This window comes from Hermetia illucens, chromosome 5, assembly GCF_905115235.1.
Source record: "Hermetia illucens chromosome 5, iHerIll2.2.curated.20191125, whole genome shotgun sequence".
Taxonomy (NCBI): domain Eukaryota; kingdom Metazoa; phylum Arthropoda; class Insecta; order Diptera; family Stratiomyidae; genus Hermetia; species Hermetia illucens.
Genome location: NC_051853.1, coordinates 47677222 through 47695766, shown reverse-complemented (window position 1 = coordinate 47695766; position 18545 = coordinate 47677222). Strand labels below are relative to the sequence as shown.

Below are 18545 nucleotides of genomic sequence, written 5' to 3'. Positions count from 1 at the left end.
GGTAACTTTTAAATTCCACAAGTTCTGATTATCACTAGGTTGTAGTCCCAAGTATCGTCGGGCACTCAGCGATGAAAAACCTCAGCAACATACTTTGACTCAACGAAGCTAGCGCATATCAGGCTCCAACCATACCAGTGTTCACATGAATGGTTGAAACCACGCAATCTTTTCTAATCTAATATATAAACTCAATCTTTCCCGAAGACTTAGCCAGATAAAGCACTAACCGGTCTCTTCGAGATAGTTGAATTTTGGAAGTTGAGAAGTAAACAAGTGGTTTCGGCTGTTACCATGTCGCAAGCGCCTATTTACGTAGAAGAACAAACAGTGCGTAAAATTCTTACTTGGCCCATGGCCATTGAAGCCACCAAGCAGGCATTAAGTGCAGTGAGTAACAGCAGTGAAAAGAATGGCAGTTTGCCTACAGTGGACCAGCCTGCAAGGAGTTTTACTCGGACGGCGGAAAGGAAAGGGGTTCTATTATCGATGCCCGGCTATGTGGGCAATTACAGTATCGGCAATAAAAAGAGTGATAGCTTAGGTTGCAAGCTGGTGACCGCATTCCCGAAAAACTTGCAATTGGCCCAACCGCTTCCAAATATACTTGCCAACATTTTCCTTATGGACACCAGCACGGGACAGTTGAAGTGTATTATGGAAGGCACTGAGATTACTGCATGGAGGACCACAGCCGCTTCACTGAACGCTACCAAATATTTATACTATGAACGACCGGGATTCCAAGCTCCTGAGGGTGCAGTTTTAGCCATTATTGGATGTGGAGTTGAAGTACGTATTATTCTTTTCCAAATTTCAGTAGCCAAATTGTTTAAATTCAAATTGGACATTGAGTTAATTGGTAGTGTTCCCACTCTTATCTTCAAAATTAACTTATAATTACCTCTATCTGCTTACTCATGTTCAACGAAACGGATTGTGCTCGCTTGTAAAGATAGAAATATTTCTCGCTGACTGTGTCGCATCTACTGTAATCTCGTATTGACGGGACAGATTAGAAGGTATTAGAAAAGTAGCTTATTTCCAACATGATCATGATTGCTAGCCAATAGAAAGCACAATACAATTTTTGAAACTTTATCATTTTCTTCCTGATATATTATTCTTATATTTTTCCCAAACCTATAAAACATTACGGATTTCTGAATTCGCAAAACCTTTTAGGAAACTTTGGAATCATACGCATACCGGCGTTCTAATGAGAAGAAATTACGGTAGTTGTTTAGAATCAACCTGTTCTTTCTTAAAAATGATATATCATACAAAGCCAATGACTATATCAAATTGTGATCATATTTTTTTTTTTAGCTTAAACGATTTGATGAAAATTGTTATCAATTTTTAAAAAAAGAGTGGTTTTTCGTACAATCGGAGCTAAGTTCTTCTTAAGGGCATAAGAACATTGATGTGATTCTGGTAGTTCAGCTTCGAAGATTCTCGCTAAACGGATTAGTACTATGACCTGAGACTCTAGTATCCTATATTCAAGTTCTATATTATACTATAGAGTGCGCTATTTTACACCTAATGAGAAATTGGATGGTTACATTTGTACATATAGTAATGAGATTATGGGAAATAGGAGGATCAGACGATCATCCTAAGTAGCCGGCAACGACCTAGAGGGCAGAGCTATTCCAGAAAGTTCAAAAGTTGGTGAAATTGGCCGTGAAGGTCCGCCCGCAAAGATTGAAGCTCCATCAAAGTGATCGCTCGACACCTTCTTGCACGCCTCTGTGCTAGCAGGCTCGGGAATGTGGGGGGTCCTTTGAGCTCTTTGATGGAGTGGCCGAGGAATCTCACCTGTGTTTGAAGGAACTTACATTTCTCAACGTTTAGAACTAACCCGGCCTCAAGGAGACGTTGAAAAATGCACTCGAGATGAGCTAAGTGCTCAGACTCTGAAGAAGAAGCGACCAAAACATCATCCAAATAAACGAAACAGAGGTCGAGGTTTCGCAGGACCGAGTGGATGAACCTTTGAAAAGTTTGCGCCGCATTTCACAATCCGAAAGTCATCTGGGTGAACTCGAAGAGTTCAAAGGGTGTGCATATTGCCGTCCTTGGAATGTTTTCTGGAGCTACAGGAATTTGATGATAAGCCTTGGTTAAGTCCAAGGTCGAAAAGATGCGGCAATTCGCGAGGTGATGCGCACAGTCGTGGATGAGTGGAATTGGATATCGGTCAGGAACAGTTTGTGCATTTAGCCCTCTGTAATCCCCACTTGGGCGCCATTCGCAGTTTGGCTTAGGGACCATATTCAGTGGAGAAGTCCAACAGCTGTTTGAGGGTATCTACCCTGTTGGACGAGTTGTTCAAACTCTTTCCGCGCAATAGCCAGTTTCTGGGATGGTAGAGGACGCACTTTCGAGAAGATCGGGGAACCAGTAGTGTTAATGTGGTGCTGCACATTGTGCTTCACTGGTTTGGAGACACTACACTCGGTAGTAATCTGGCTGAACTTTTGGAGAAGTGCCCGAACACGAGAGTCGGTAATGTCTTCTAAAAGAACGAAAAGATTATTGCCTGGGTGAGATACCATTTGTCCCAACGAATTAAGGTTGGTCGTGGAATCTATAAGAGACTTGTTTTGCAATATCCTATGTAAGCCAAGACTCACGTCCACTTGCCTATACCCGTAGGTGTTGATACGAGAGGACCCACCGCGGACCTAGTTTTTTGCGGCCGGCGTGAATTCACAAGGGATTGTACATTTAGTGGCTTTATCGCCGAATCTGCGGTGGTACCAGCAAATCCCTCGGTCCGTGGACTGTCCTGACAACCTGCTACCTGATCGCCTTTTCGAATGGCAGACCGCGAGTGAGCTCGTGATCTGGCGCCCGAACGCTGAGCGACCAGCTTCACCCGCATCTCGGCCACACTGGCTGTTAAGACGGCTATTTCGCGCTTGAAGTCGCCCACCTCGTCCGATGGCTGTTGAACGGCCGCTATAATTGGGCGTACGTGCACCTCGTGCACTTTGTCGACCGCAGCTGCCAGTGCCTCCAAGGAACCTGAGACGCACGCGAGGACCGCCTGGGTGCCTTCCGAGAGCCGACGCAGCCAAAAGGACTTCATCAACTCGTCGTCGATCTAACTCCCACCCAATTGCTTCATTTCGCGCAGCAATAGGCTGGGAGTTCGATCTCCCAACGTTAGGTCTGCCAGTAAGTGATCCAGTTTTGCTGACTCACTTACTGATAGGCGCCTGATTAATTCGGTCTAGAACAGTGAGTACGAAGCCGATTTCACTACGTCGGACACCTGCACGATGGACTCCTCGTCCAGGCCGACCACCGCGTGATTGAAACGGGTCGCGCCCGCTGTGATCCCGGACATCTGGAACTGTGCTTCCAAATGCACGAACCACAGCTCCGGGTTAATGATGTGGCGCGGCAGGATTCGCCGCATTCGAAATTTATTTCGAATGTTACCAGCGGACGGATGACGTCACCAGCGCTCTCCACTCAGTTTAGACCTCGCTACAAGAGTGAAGAGCAGAGTGCCATGTAGGTGACGAAAGATGTCATATTTTAAGTAGAAAAAAGTGAAGACTAAAAAAATGTCTAGTTGGGACTGGGAATCTTAAGGAATAATTAATTAACAAGCTGTATTCGTTCTTAGTTACAATTATATTGCAAATAAATATAATGTTCTTAATTACAACAGCAAATACAAAATCAACGTGTCTATACCGATGCGTGGGTCCGCCCCGGATTTAAAGATAGATAACACAAAGAATTCGCGACGGCTTAACAAATAACAACCAGAACGCGAGCGAAAATTGAAAAATTAAAAAAGAAACGGCGCATGCGGTCGCGTGAAGCCGTAAATATCCGGACCCGAGTGCCGCGATCCGCGGGGGGGGGGGGGGGATATATCCACAGCGGATCACAATCCCGATTATTGCCTCTTCTGCCTCAGATCGTGACTGAGGCGCGGACCCTGAGGTTCCCACCCTTCCTTGACATCCTCAGGCAATTTCGTCTTTTAGAGGATATATAGGTTATAGGTTTTGCGGGATCAAGGAGAGAGAGAAGGAGGAAGTCCTCAAATCAATCAAAATTATTCAAAATTCATGGTATATTACTTACACCAACAAAAAAAAAACAAATATATAAAAATAAAAGAAAAATTTTAAATAATAATATAAAATAGTGGAAAGAAAAAAAAATTAATTAAAATCAAAGAAAGAAGAAAAATAATAAAAAAAACTAGAAGAAAGACTCCACTCAAAAGAAATTTTTAAAACTTACACATGTAAATACTCCTAGCTGCCTGGTTGATGTTGATTCTGCGCTAAAAAGAAAATATTCAGAACAAGTTAAATTTACAAAATAAAATTTTACACTTTACTATTTCATTTGTCGTTTTTGTTTTTTTTTTTTAAAAGTCTTTTAGAGGTCGGTTGCTTCTACATATGCTGCGTGCGGAAATTTTCAAGATCGGGCTGCGAAAATGACACTTTTGGTTTACATTGTAGTATCACCGGAACAATTGTAACTTCAGAATGTCCATCGATCACCGGAATAACAACGGTATTCACATCCACTTTACATGAATCCGAAATGAACCTATGAGCAAGGACAATATCCAAAATTGAAACACCGGAGAGACGACGATGTTAGTCCTTTCCTTTGGATTTTAGCACTTTTGTGGCAATTGATACAAACGAGTTTATAAGGTTTATAATAGGCAATTGTCCACAATGCCCGAAGTCAAATCGCGATCGATATCAGCATTGGTGTTGAACCGATCACTTCCTCTGCTCCAACGTACCCCATATCTTTGCGGATGTCCAAAAAGATCCCCCTCAGACTCTGGACAGCAGTTTTACTTTGTATACGGATCAATTTCTGGCAAAATGATTTCATTTTCTCGTTTCTTGGTTGCTTCTTCGCTAGACATTGGAAAAACTTTCAATGAAAAACTCAACCAAGCACACACATTTGACAATCTGCTTTATCTGTAACAAGTTTGGGATTATTTCACTATTTTATCTCTGAGACTGACATTGTCTTTAAGTTAACTTAACTAATTCATCGTAACGATTCCGCTTCAATTCACGCTGCTCATCCACCCACCAAAAGTCCAACTGTCAGGCCTTCGACCTCTCGGAGGATCAATTTATTGGCGTCTGCTTTGAAAAAGTTTCCCACCAGCTGCGTCGCCCCTTTCTCCACCTCCCCTTTCACTTTTTTGTCTATCTAAAATCATTTTCAAGGAAATGAGCAGATGTTATTTTGGAACCAACCAGGTCAGGGGAATACAGGGTATGGTTTAAAGCATCCAGCCCAAACGAGTCCAGTTAGATTAGTATAAAAATAGTTAATAAGCCCACTGATGAGCAGACTTGTTAGCACAGATAAAGGGTACAAGTGGTTCCCGAAATATCAGTATTTGCAAGACCAATAAATTAACACTAGCGAATAGAAAAAGCAAGTTTTTATTATTTGAAATAATTTAATCGCTAGAAATACCGCGTAAGTACCCTTAGACGAGTCCAGTAGTTAGTTCGTGTCTTTGGGCATATAAGATCCAGCATTGTTGCGCAGCGGGCAGGCTTCCTTTTTCAGCATGATCCGAATTTTATCCTCAATTGTCCTTTTCAATTTTATAAGGATCTAGCAGTACTTTTGAAACGTTGATGGTCTCCCCCTGATGCATATATTAAATCAAAATGTATGGTCCCAAACCACGAATTCCATGGCTTTTTGAGCTAAAATTGTGGTTTAGATTTTTTTGATAGAAATTGAAAAAGATACTGATAGATAGACAGTCTTTTAAGATATATAGTGAGCAACTAGAATTTCACCTCCAGTTACAACGGAGTGATTCAACTTGTGGTGATCTATCAGCTGCTGTTTCACGACAGGAATTCTCCCGAAGTATATGAGTCCAGGGGCCACCCCGGTGCCCATGGGAACAGTATACCCCTGGTAAGGTTTCGTGGCCAAAGCCACTTCAGATGAGTCCCCGTGCAGATTCGGGACTGATCGCCTTAATTTAGCCTTGGAGCATTCGCCTACTGCATCACGGCCGGCAAAGCAAATGCGATACAGCGTTTCCCAGTGCCACCACGCGGAGGTTCTCCTCGGCCACCTTCCTCCCCGCCACCTCTGAGCTCCTGGGTAGGGAAGTAATCAATCTCACCGTGCGTCCTGCTCAACCATGGGTCTAATTTTTCGATGAGCCTCGCAGTCCAACTGCCCCTTGGCTGATTTTGGTAAGGGTGCGTTGACGTTCTTCATGGGCAACCACCTCTCTTAAGTTTTCGCCTTTACAGCGGCAGATAGTTTTGCGCTCCTTGGCAAGGAGGGCAACGGGGATCACTCGCGCGAGCACCATCACAGCCAGTACGGAGACGGTGCGATAAGCAGACGCCACTCGCAAAGCTCCCCGCCTCTGCACTTCAGCAAGGCGTTTACGATGCACCTCCTTGTCAAGGGCATCAGTCCATACCTCCGCACCATAGAGCAGAACCGGCTGCGTTGTTCCCATAAGGAGACGTCTCCTAGTTGATATAGGGCCCCTGACATTCGCCATTAGCCGACTCAAAGCTACGACTCCAGCTGCAGCCTTGTCCGCTACTGCTTTGATTTGCTCAAAGAAGCTCATCTTCCAGTCGAGCATTACACGAATGTATTTAACCGCTAGTTTTGACTCAATAATCAACTCGCCAATCGATATGGGACGCATGGTTGGGATTCTCCTTCTGGTCAAGATGACTACTTCGGTTTCTTCCAGCGCAAGGCTGAAACCGTGAGCAGTCATCCATCCACTTACTCGTCGCATCAATATGCCAAGTCTGCTTTGCGCCTGTTCAACAGTGCATCCGACAACAAGTGCCGCAACGTCGTCTGCATAACCGACCAGGCACGACCGTTCAGGCATATCGAGTCTCAACAGTCTATCATAAGAAGCGTTCCAGAGGTCCGGCCCTAGGATGGATCCCTGTGCTACTCATGGCGTGATTTCCATCCTCCTTTGGCCCTCTAGCGTCTCATAGAGCAGGGAGCGGTCCTTCAGATAATCCCTCAATATCCGCAGCTTGGCACGTGAAATGGGTTTTCTAGTGTGCCTAGCATATCTGTTCATCTTACGGAATTAAAGGCATTTCTGACATCAAGCGTTATGAGGAGCACTATCCGTCGAGATCGGCGGCTGTGTGCCTTGGCTCAATGAGCCGCATCTACATCCCCCATAACAGCATCCACTGTAGATCTCCCTGTTACCTAGCCACTGTTGTTTTTGCCTGATAATAAACGCGCCCAAGGTTTTCGTCGGTATAGCAGCACGGAGAGGACATTCCGCCAGAGCAACTTCAAGAGGATCTTAGTTTTAAGGTGTTTTAACATCCATTTTGGTCGAAATAATAAAAATGAATGTTTTACCCTAGTGGTTATTTGGGGTTCACAATCTTATCCGCATAAAGTTACTTAATTAGCCTATCGTATTTTCTTAGTTTCGAAATAATTTTTTTCGGGCAATGTTGTGGTAGAACATGCATTTTGTATTGCTTTCTATGAAACTCCACTCCATTTACTACCACTGGGTGCATTCTTTGCCAACCCGTCCTTGTAACCTGGCTCGGAAGCAGCATTTTTCAGGAACACTTTTATCTTTGTTCTTTAAAAGATATTTAAATAATGAAAATGATAAAGTGAATATAATAACACATATTGCTTTTCAAAATTAAATGCTTTTCTTTATATTCTAGGGAAGATATCATGCAATAGGTATGTGCTCTACGTTTGGCATATCAGAAGTACATCTTTGGAACAGAACCAAGAGTAAGGCTGAAAGTTTGAAAATTGAGTTGGAAAATCTAAGAAATACGTTCCAAAATACAAACGTTAAGATATCAATCTTCGAATTATCAGAAACTTGTGCTACAACTGCAGATATCGTCGTCACTGCCACGTTTGCCGATTCTCCAGTTCTATCGTACAAATCACTCAAAAAGAATGCACATGTTAATGGTAAGTTTAGCAATCTTTGATGGTAAATGTCGATGTTATTCCAACCTTGTTGATCCTTAATTCATATTTCAAGACAAGGCAGGCACTATTTTGTCTGTTATTTATAATATAACTGTGTTCAGGCTGGATAGAAGATTTTTTTCTTGTTTAAGCATTGAGAGGTCCTGAGTTCGCATCCACTTGATGCAGGAATGGACCAATTGAAGAGTAACTTTCTTCCACCCTTCTTAAGGCTTTGTGCAAAACGGGCAATGGAAAAAAACGTGTTCTGTATCCTTTGCAATATTTGGGCACTTTGGGCAATATGGCGAATCATCACGCCCAACGATACAGATGTGGCCGATAGCGTCCGTGCCTGTTCAAGGATTGAGTTAGGTCGAAACCTACCTCACCGTGGGGTTACTTCATCCATTTTCGGATATCCCATATGATTCTGTGAGTCCAACGGCCTTTGTCTGACTCATCCCATTTCTCCTGTCATTCCGCGATAGTTTCACGATAGTCGCTGACGGGTAGGAGATTCTCCGATGAAATACGCTCGATCGTAAAGCCATTGTCTTTCTTTCGCCAAATCTCAATCGGGACCATTCCTGCTATCACACAAGCTGCTTCATTTGATATTGCTCTGGAAGTGCAACATGTTCGGAGTACACTTATGCGATACGCAGTTCCAACCAGCGCTCTCATGTTATATGCCGTGGTTGCTGCATCCTCCGCATGCAATCTGAAGTTTAACCTCTGGCCAATCATTATGCCTAAGTACTTAAGCGCAGACTTGGAATGAAATGCTTGCGTTCCAACTTTGATCTCCATGAAAGTGCACTTTCTCCGCTTGGTAATACGTACTACTTCCTTTTTATGCTCTGCGAACCGTAGACCGGCATTCTCTAACAAGGATTTAATCTCAGACTGCTTCATTTGCATAAAGCTCGACTTCTTCGAGAAGGCGTACAACAGTCGTCACACCAATATCGTCCGCGAAACCAATGGAGGCCACACCACTAGGAAGGTCTAGCGGCAGTACTCCGTTATACATAATAATTCACAAGAGTGGCCCTCGGACTGTATCCGTTGTAGACCTCATCATCATCAACGGCGCAACAACCGGTATCCGGTCTAGGCCTGCCTTAATAAGGAACTCCAGACATCCCGGTTTTGGACCGAGGTCCACCAATTCGATATCCCTAAAAGCTGTCTGGCATCCTGACCTACGCCATCGCTCCACCTTAGGCAGGGTTTGCCTCGTCTTCTTTTTCTACCATAGATATTGCCCTTATAGACTTTCCGGGTGGGATCACGCTCATCCATACGGATTAAGTAACCCGCCCACCGTAACCAATTGAGCCGGATTTTATCCACAACCGGACGGTCATGGTATCGCTCATAGATTTCGTCGTTATGTAGGCTACGAATCGTCCATCCTCATGCAGGGGGCCAAAAATTCTTCGGAGGATTCTTCCCTCGAACGCGGCCAAGAGTTCGCAATTTTTCTTGCTAAGAACCCAAGTTTCCGAGGAAAACATGGAGACTGGCAAGATAATAGTCTTGTACAGCAAGAGCTTTGACCCTATGGTGAGACGTTTCGAGCGGAATAGTCTTTGTAAGCTGAAATAGGCTCTGTTGGCTGACAACAACCGTGCGCGGATTTCATCATCGTAACTGTTATCGGTTGTGATTTTCGACCCTAGATAGGAGAAATTGTCAACGGTCTCAAAGTTGTATTCTCCTATCCTTATTCTTCCCGTTTGACCAGTGCGGTTTGGTGTTGTTGGTTGATTCGTCTTGGTGCTGACGTTGCCACCATATATTTTGTCTTGCCTTCATTGATGTGCAGTCCAAGATCTCGCGCTAATCGCCGCCTGCTCGATCTGGATGAAGGCAGTTTGTACGTCTCGGGTGGTTCTTCCCATGATGTCGATATCGTCAGCATAGGCCAGTAGTTGGGTGGACTTAAAGAGGATCGTACCTCTTGCATTTACCTTAGCATCACGGATCACTTTCTCGAGAGCCAGGTTAAAGAGGACGCATGATAGGGCATCCCCTTGTCGTAGACCGTAGTTGATGTCGAATGGTCTGTAGACCTCCCCTGTCGAAAATAGAACTGATTCTCGGAGAGACCGCCATCCTTTTCGACAATTGGAAGTAATCTTTTCTAGGTTACTCGTTCGAACAGTGTGGCAGTATTATGTGGAAGGCATATTGGCCTGTAGGATGAAGCTTCCCGCAAAGGTTATATGGCTTGGGGACTAATATTAATTTCTGCTTCTTCCATTGTGTGGGAAATGCTCCTTCTTTAAGGCATGTGGTGAACACTTCGGCAAACATATTTGGAGCTATTTTCATTGCTGCCTTGCGAGTTTTTTCTTGGGGATGCCATCCAAGTCAAGTGCTTCAGTTCCAACTATTTTTTCCGCAGCTTCGAGGATCTCCTCTTCACTTACCATGGGAACTTCGGCAGTGTTTATCTCCACAGTGGGAAGGTTAGCACAATCTGTGGGAAAAGATCCATTACTATTCCATTAGGCGGAGTAGGGCAAGAAATTGGTGGGAGCGTTTGCCTGATAGACGCCATCCCAGGGATCCGTGTGAGTCGCTTAAAATGTTCGCTTTTACTTTTTATTATGGCCACATGTAGTTTGTTCTGAGTGTTTTTGTATTCTTCATCTAGCTGCTTGTATCCAGGTGGGTTTCTATTTCGCTGACTGCGCCTTCTGGTCTTGAGGCAGGCCTTGCGGTATTCTCTGATTTCAGAGTTCCATCTAAAGTTCGGAACTCGCTGCTGGGATACACCACAACTTGGCATGGAGACGTCACATGCCAGCTGCAACTTTTCGCCCACCTGTAAAGCTCTATTTGCGGTTCCTTCAAGCGCTGTATTTTGCTGCAGAACTTCTTCGAAAATCTGCTATTAGCTACCAATTTTTCAGCTCTCGTCCGGGACAATTACATTCGTGTACTATGCATGAATTCAAATATGTTGATATTTCGCCTATTTTTGCTCTAGTGAAACCATTCTTGAGAATTTTCGTGGTTCTTTCTATTGCTCCATTTCCACATGTCCATATCGCTGCTTTTTCGCTCTTATCCGCAACCTGTCTAGATTTTTGTACTCCTCGCAAATAATAGCAACGTCAATTTTGTTTTCCAATAAAGTCTGGGAGAGGAGGTCCTGAGCCGCTTGGCAAAGGTTTAGCTGTAGGAACCTCATTTGCGCATAGTGCCGATCACCTTCCTATATACTGGACACGTGCTGTTGCCTGTGATATGGACGCTGTCAATATCGTTTATTTGCCTGCAGAACAGACAATTGGGTTTTTCTTTGCAAAGTTTTGCAATGTGACCTTTTTTCGCATTTACGACACAGGCCGGACCTATTGTGTGCGCTAGTACATTTCTTTCTTCTTCCAAGCACCTGAAGCATCTTTTCAGAGTTATCTGGTTTCGTAGTCAGCAGACGACCGAACCAATCCGAACTTTACTGGCAGTGATAGCACTTTTGGCCGCTTCAAGTGTTAGATTTATGGACGCAGTTTGTGTGCCGCCATATGCCTTCCTTAGCCGTAGAATATCTCGCTCCTGGACCGACTGTACGCCCAGTTGGGATCGTAGGGCTTGACAAGTTTCTTCCTTCGTTGTAATCTCGTCCAAGTCTTTACACTTAATAACTGCGAGATTTTTACTGAGCTTCACTTCTGCTGCCTCATCCAGTGACGACTCGATTCTGACTTGTTTTCGCCTGATTTAAATTCCAGCAATAGGTCGCCCCTCTGCGTTCGCCTTATGCGGTTCACACATTCACCAAACTCTATTAACGAGGTGTCTGGGTAGAATGTCAGCGTTCGTAAGTTCACTTTTTTTGGTATTATTAGCGCATCGGGCCAGCTTCTCTTCTGTAGCTTTTTCTTCAATTTCACCTTAGTCCATTTTGCACTTTTGGCTGCGTTGAGGAGATTCCGCTTCTCCATTGGACTCTCTCAGTCTTTTACGGAACTCCGGAGTTTCCTTTGTGCCCAGTGTACGTTGTGTTGCTGCATCCATAATGGTGAAGGGGCTGCCCCTAGATTGGAGCACTCTTACCGTTGACTGCAGTGCTGCAGCTTCTCCCTATTTCTTACCTTTACTACTTTCTTTACTTTCTTTTAATCCCTCTCGTACTTCAAAAGATACGCAGCTCTAATAGCACGCACTTGGTCTTTAATTGCGTGATTAACATTATGTCGTCCCTAACTTTGTCATCCCCTCAGGCTCATTGCTCGCATCCTTCACCGAGGCGCGTTTGCTAATTTTGTCAGCATTATCAGGCTTTGCTGTCGGGGATCGCATTACTTTATCACTGCTTCTTAAATGGGTCACTTCCAATATTTACCAGTGACGTCTTCTCGCCGAAACTCTTGCTAGTGGGAACTGTGGGGCTGGATGTCGTGCTGCCATCCGACGTTCGGACGGATATTTCTTCTCCGGGTTGATTATATTCACCTTCCATTGTTCGCTCAAATAATTTACGTCTACTAATCAAATCAAGCTAGTTACCTACCGTTACACTGCATTCCATGGTATTTGTGAAAATAATAACCTGTAATTTTTGACGAATAGAAAATGTTTGTCTGTCTATCCGTCACACGCATTTTTCTGGGAGGCGGTTATGGCGATTGATATCAAATTTGTTGGAAAAGTGGGAACAGTGAGTTATATCCATGCAAAAGTTGGGTGTACATTTTTTTTCGTCCAATATAGTCATGTGGGGTATCAAATGAAAGGTCTCGGTTAGTACTTTTCGAAGCTAGTTTTGACATTTGTTTGAATGGTGGGGAGTGCGGGAGGTCGAAAGTTATCATTTCTTTAATGGGCCCATTCTCAGAAACTCTCAACGGAAAAATCTGAAAAAAAAATGAAGAGGCTGCCACCATATCATAACTAGGCTCTGAAATACCTTCCATAACGATATTCTTTCAAATAAAGTTAATATATATAATATATTATTATAATTATTAGCAATTGGCTGCACAACCCCCCTCAAGTTTATCTTATTACCACACAGTAATGTAGGCTATGATATAAAGCAGAATCCTACCAAGTTTAGTGGAAATCGCACTATTAGTAATAAAGTTATAATAGGTCAAAGTTGTCGTTTCTTTGCAAATTCAAGACTATGAATGTCAATATCACTCGAAAGTGAATACGCTCACATAATATAGGCATATATAACGTCCTACGTACTAATAGGGCAAATTCACACTCAAATATATTTATATAAGAAATACACAAAACCTCTCATACCTGAAGTGTCCAGCTTCCGGTTTCCCGACTTGTTTGGTCCTTGCATCTCGTTTTTAGGCTAAGTCTATCATGGACGAATCCATTATTCGCCTTTTGTTATAGAAGGAACGCACCCTATTTATGGGCAACTTTGTGGTAGGAATCGCAAGATAATCTCACGGGGAAAGTCGCTTTGCGTACTCATGACCTTACAGCTTTGTGCTCTTGAAAAATTTTGCTAAAAAATAATCTTAAAGAGGATCAATGGGTAGCCAACAATTTCCAAGTTTTTTAGATTTGAATGCTACGTTGCATTAGGTTGGATACTATTTAATTGCAAACTGTTATGGTTTCATATAAAACGATCGAGATATTGCAAACTTGTGGAATGCTCGTTTGGACTACCACTAGTTTGCCTACTGTTGTCAAATTTGCCTCAGTTCCCGCCTCTCACTCTTTTGCCTGCCTGGTTTCCCACAATACCTTGGAACAGAATCAGTTTCATGCTTTGAATGGCATCGAACAAGGAGTCAGAATTGTCAGAAATAACGACCTCGTATAAACAAATTAATCGACGCCTTCAATTCCCATCCCTTGATGCAAATAGCAGGAGTGCAATGGTCCGTCAAACTGAGATATTCTGTTTTGCTACTATTTATCATTATTCTAACTCTCCCTTCCTACTTTCAGTGAAAGTATTCTATCTGTCAAAATGTAATATTTTGGCTTTAAGGGAATTGGCAGAATATTTGATTAACAATTTGATTTCGCCTTTCATTTTTTTTGTCCTGTTTTACCTTTTTTAGCAATTGGAGCTGGTATCAATCACTTCTCGGAATTAGATAGTGAATTATATTTGAAAGGACAATTATATGTTGACACAATGACCGGGGCTAAAATCGAACTCAAAGGGTTGAATGCTGAAATTATTGGCGAAGTCGGAGAAGTCATCAACGGTTTCAAGCCTACTCCCAAGAATGGTATAACGATTTTCCAGTCAATGGGTAATACTTCATTTTCAATATTTTTTTTGTAATCTTTAAGTTTTGTATTTTCAGGTATGGCTTGTGAGGATGTGCTCTTAGCTGAAGCAGTATATGCAGCTTTAACGGATACGGAGTGTAGTGGGCTCAGAATACCCAAAATGTGATTTATCTAATTTAAAATAATTGTATGATTTGATGTAGAATTTCAGGAATTAAAATTAGTCTCGAAAACACTATAGTGTATATATACAGAAACATAAATATAGGTCTCAAAAAACAAATTAAGAACTCCCTCCTTCAAATTAAGAATTCGCAAAACTATTTTTAGAATTAATGTGTGTTCGTGGAGTTTTTAACGAAAAGGTTTAAGGAATTGAAACGTTACGCCGTCTCCGTGGCAAGTAGTGATTATTGTTCATCATATATCGATATTTCGGGATCAAACTTATTTCTATCTTCAGTGCACGGGTATACACCCGGGTGTTACTTTTTAATTCATTAATTTTAGAATTTTCCAACTAATTTCAGAATTTTTAAAAATCGGAATTTTCTCAATATTTTTATTATTTATATTAATTTTCTTACTACTGGATAAACATATATCTGGGACTTTATGAGAAAAGTCTAACCAGCTCATAAATATTTTATAATAACTAGTAATTAACCTGGCTTCTTTTTACTCCCTTGGGGAATCAATTCACGGCTGGGTGGTATCATTGAGGTACTCCGTCTTTAAAGATTACCAAACGTAGATCTGCGTCGGTGTACTGAAAAGATATCCGTTGATCATAAAGTGGAAGTCACAGTGAGTAGGTCACACATTGAGAAAAGGCGACAGTTTTATTGGGGATTAAGTCATGCAATAGAGGTAGCTATCTCTCAGTAGCTGAAAAATGTGCCGCTCTAGAGCTAGAATACATTGCCCAGAATGGTGGAGCAAGATTATAATCGTTTCGAGGAGGCTTGGAGGGGAGGCTGAAGTACAATCCCTTGACTGGAAGTGTCATAGGTCCTGCGTAGACTTGGTTGACACGCAATGCTCCACATAAGGGTTTATGATAACCAGATTGATTAAAGGGAGAGTTGCAAAGTTCTCAAGAAAAAAAATTTAGCCAAGAGTGGAATTTTCCCCAAACTTTTTCAGTTTTCTGTGAAACAAAGCCTTATTAAAATCGATTCAATGTATATTTGTCTGTCCGCCTGTCACACGGGATTTGCTCCAAACTCCTGGAGCTTTCATCACAAAATTTGGTGAGAATATGTGGTCTGTGAACCGCCATACGTGCAACAAGTTGCACCATTTTATGTTGGGTTTAAGGAGCAGGAGTAAGTAAGTAAATATAATAGTAAGGAGTGTGTACCCCAAAAAGTGAAACAGGTCTTCTTTTCAACCGAAAAATCTTAACAAAATCGTAGTGGTGCATCTACACGAAATCTAGGGCTCAAAATACATCCCATTACGATATCTGCTCAAGTAAATTTAATAATAGTGTGGCGCGGCAGGATTCGCGGCATTCTTATTTCGAATGACGGCGAGATTGTGAGATTTTTGATATTTTGATCCTTCTTTAAGTTTCCTTCGCTTAAGTTTCCCAAACTAATTGTTATAATCTAGAATGCCTTACTGCTTTCGTCAAATGCATCAAGTTCCTATTTTACTCTACATATGGTACATGCCCAGAGTCTTTGATTCTAGCATATATAATAAAATTAAAAAAAAAATAGCCAAAAGCTCAGTTTGCTTATTTATTTTTTGTTGAATCACCGGCTCTATTCATACGATCCAGCAGCTAGCGTGTGGAGCACTGAACGTGTCAGACACGAAAGAATTGATCCATACATTTACTATGAGAGTATTCACCATTCATCCAGCAGTAAGCGTTCCGGATCCGCACAAGTCAGAATTCTTGAAAAGAATGGTCCCCCCGTGGAAGGTATCCCAGTAGCTATTCCATTTGAAGCGAAGAAGCGAAGGAATGCACATGAGTTTTTTTCAGGAATTGTTTGGTCGAAGGCTAATCTACATCAACATGTACCTCTCAAGAATTTAAACATAATTTTCGCAATATATTCATGTGTAGAATCCAATGCAAACTTCTCTTTGATTTGTAATTTCGCGAACAGAGTAGTGTTGCGACTAAATTTTTTCCCTTTTCAGCTGTGAATTTATCATCAGCTTGGATAAATCAACTAAGGATTACAATGCCATACAGGAAACCGGTAGTTACATTGATGAAATCATTGATGCAAGAATAAAATACTTGCACAAAGTCTCAATGGGATGCGCGGAATGATGCACAATAATTTTATTTTCTCTCTTACTTCTAAGATATCATGTCTGACATTCTCATTGCTGGAGACGGAACGCCTGCTGTCGGATCGTATCAATAGTCTCATACTAAATATCTGAAACAATTCTTTTGCATCTGCCACGTTCAATGCGCTAGCTACTGGATCGGGTGAAATGTGCTTCAAAAACAACTTTCAAATTTTAACATTATTTCCAATTTCTCAGCAAAATATACATAGAGTGTTTGAGTAAAGCGATGATAGTTAAAATAATAAAAAAAAATGTTGAGGTAAGAAATATAAATACAACCATCTCACATTTCTTTCCTCATTCGAACATTAGTACTGAGTAAGCTGAGAAGAAAAGGTTGCGGATCTTTATTTTAAATTTCAATTTCGTTAAAAATATTTTAAAATATCGCACATCCCTCCTCATTTTTTACAGTAAATGGCACCAATTATAGCCATGTGCAGTATCAGTATTAACTGTCAAGCAGGAGAGTGTTGGTGGCGATTAAGTTGCGAACACTTTTCTTAAATACGCCTCTGAAAATTCATGCTGATGACACCTTAACCCGCTTGAACATCTGCAGTATTTACACGAAATCCAAGTTCATAAATGGCACTTTTCTTCAAAAAATGATTTCTGGAAGGCGTTGTAGAAAGCTGGGAACGAAATCCCCCTCAATGTGACTCAATAAATTTCCATTTTCCATCGTTTTCTCACGACTGTAGTTGCATACATAATTGCTCAACGCTCTTGAACTCCCTAAAGAACTTTTCGAGATGGCGGTACTTCCCCTCCGCTGTTCCACCCCAAGCGTCATTGGGGTGACCGTATAATCGGCTTTCTTGGGATAGTGGGTTCTACTGCATGGAATAGAGAGGAATGTAATTGTCGTCCTACCTCCTGGGTTACTTATCCACTGCCACTTCCGCCTTCGAATCCCATTGCGTGCGGGTGATAAACCTATGAGCCGACTAGGTTATTCGTTTGAAATGCTATCAGACCAGCGTACCGGGCTGATGGGACGCAGATAGGTGTTCACGAAGGTTTAGAGCTTTTGAGTGATAGTGGTGATCAGTTTCCATGCGCTACTCCCATATAGCAATATAGAAAGAACACTAGCAAAGAACAGTCTCAACTTGATTTTGGTGTTGAGATAACTGCATTTCCGGATTTTAGACAGGGCAGCGAAAGCGGACCTAGCGTTGTTAATGCTGTGGGCAACATCAAGTCGGTCCCATCGTCAGCAGAAATTACGCCTCCTAGATATAAAAATTGATCGACGCCTTCGACATTCTGCCCTTTAATGCGGATAGGGGGAGTTCAATGACCCACGCTCTGTCCATTAATGCGGATAGGGAGAGTTTAATAACTCGTCAGACTGAGAATTTTGGTTTTGTTGGTGTTAATTTTCAGTCCAACTCAACTTGCCTCTTTGGTGAAATTCCATTATCCGGTGAGAGAATAAATAGATTTCCGTGCCGTAGTCGAAATGATTGAGGAAAGATGTCATAGTTCAACAAATTCCTCCATATCCTCCAGACAAGACAGCATGAAGATTAGTGGTAGGGTGCAACTCTGGCGGATTCTGTTTTGGACCTTAAAATTCTCTGAGATTTTACCTTGTTGTAGCACATGACATTTTGCGCCATCATATGTCGCTCCGATAATAGCTATTAGTTTTTCTGGAATGCTTCTCCCGTGTAGAGTACGTCAGATATGGTGCACTTCCAGTTCACGTTGTCAAAAGTTGGAAATCGATGACGAGCAGGTGAAGCGAGTATGTAAACTCCGGGCGCTGTTCCAAAATCTTCGCAGGGTATTGATGTGGTCAATTCAGATCCATGTTGATGTTCCATCTGCCAACTAAGCCTCCGTGATGTTCCATGATTATTATTAGGATTATTTTAGTCAATATCATTACAACGGCAGAGAGCACGCAGATACCCTTCCCATACGAGTGGAAGTAGCAGATATGCAGTAACTGCAGGTGCAGTGGTAAA

The 18545-nt window shown here is 42.2% G+C and overlaps 1 protein-coding gene across 1 annotated transcript; it reads left to right on the top strand.

Moving 5' to 3' along the window:
- Positions 1-229: 229 nt before the first annotated feature.
- LOC119657156 (ketimine reductase mu-crystallin) lies at positions 230-14479 on the top strand. Its single transcript, XM_038063938.1, has 4 exons — positions 230-792; positions 7743-8004; positions 14067-14264; positions 14319-14479. The coding sequence occupies exons 1-4, from the start codon at positions 295-297 to the stop codon at positions 14408-14410; spliced, it is 1050 nt and encodes a 349-aa protein (XP_037919866.1). The 5' UTR covers positions 230-294; the 3' UTR covers positions 14411-14479.
- The last annotated feature ends 4066 nt before the right edge of the window (positions 14480-18545 follow it).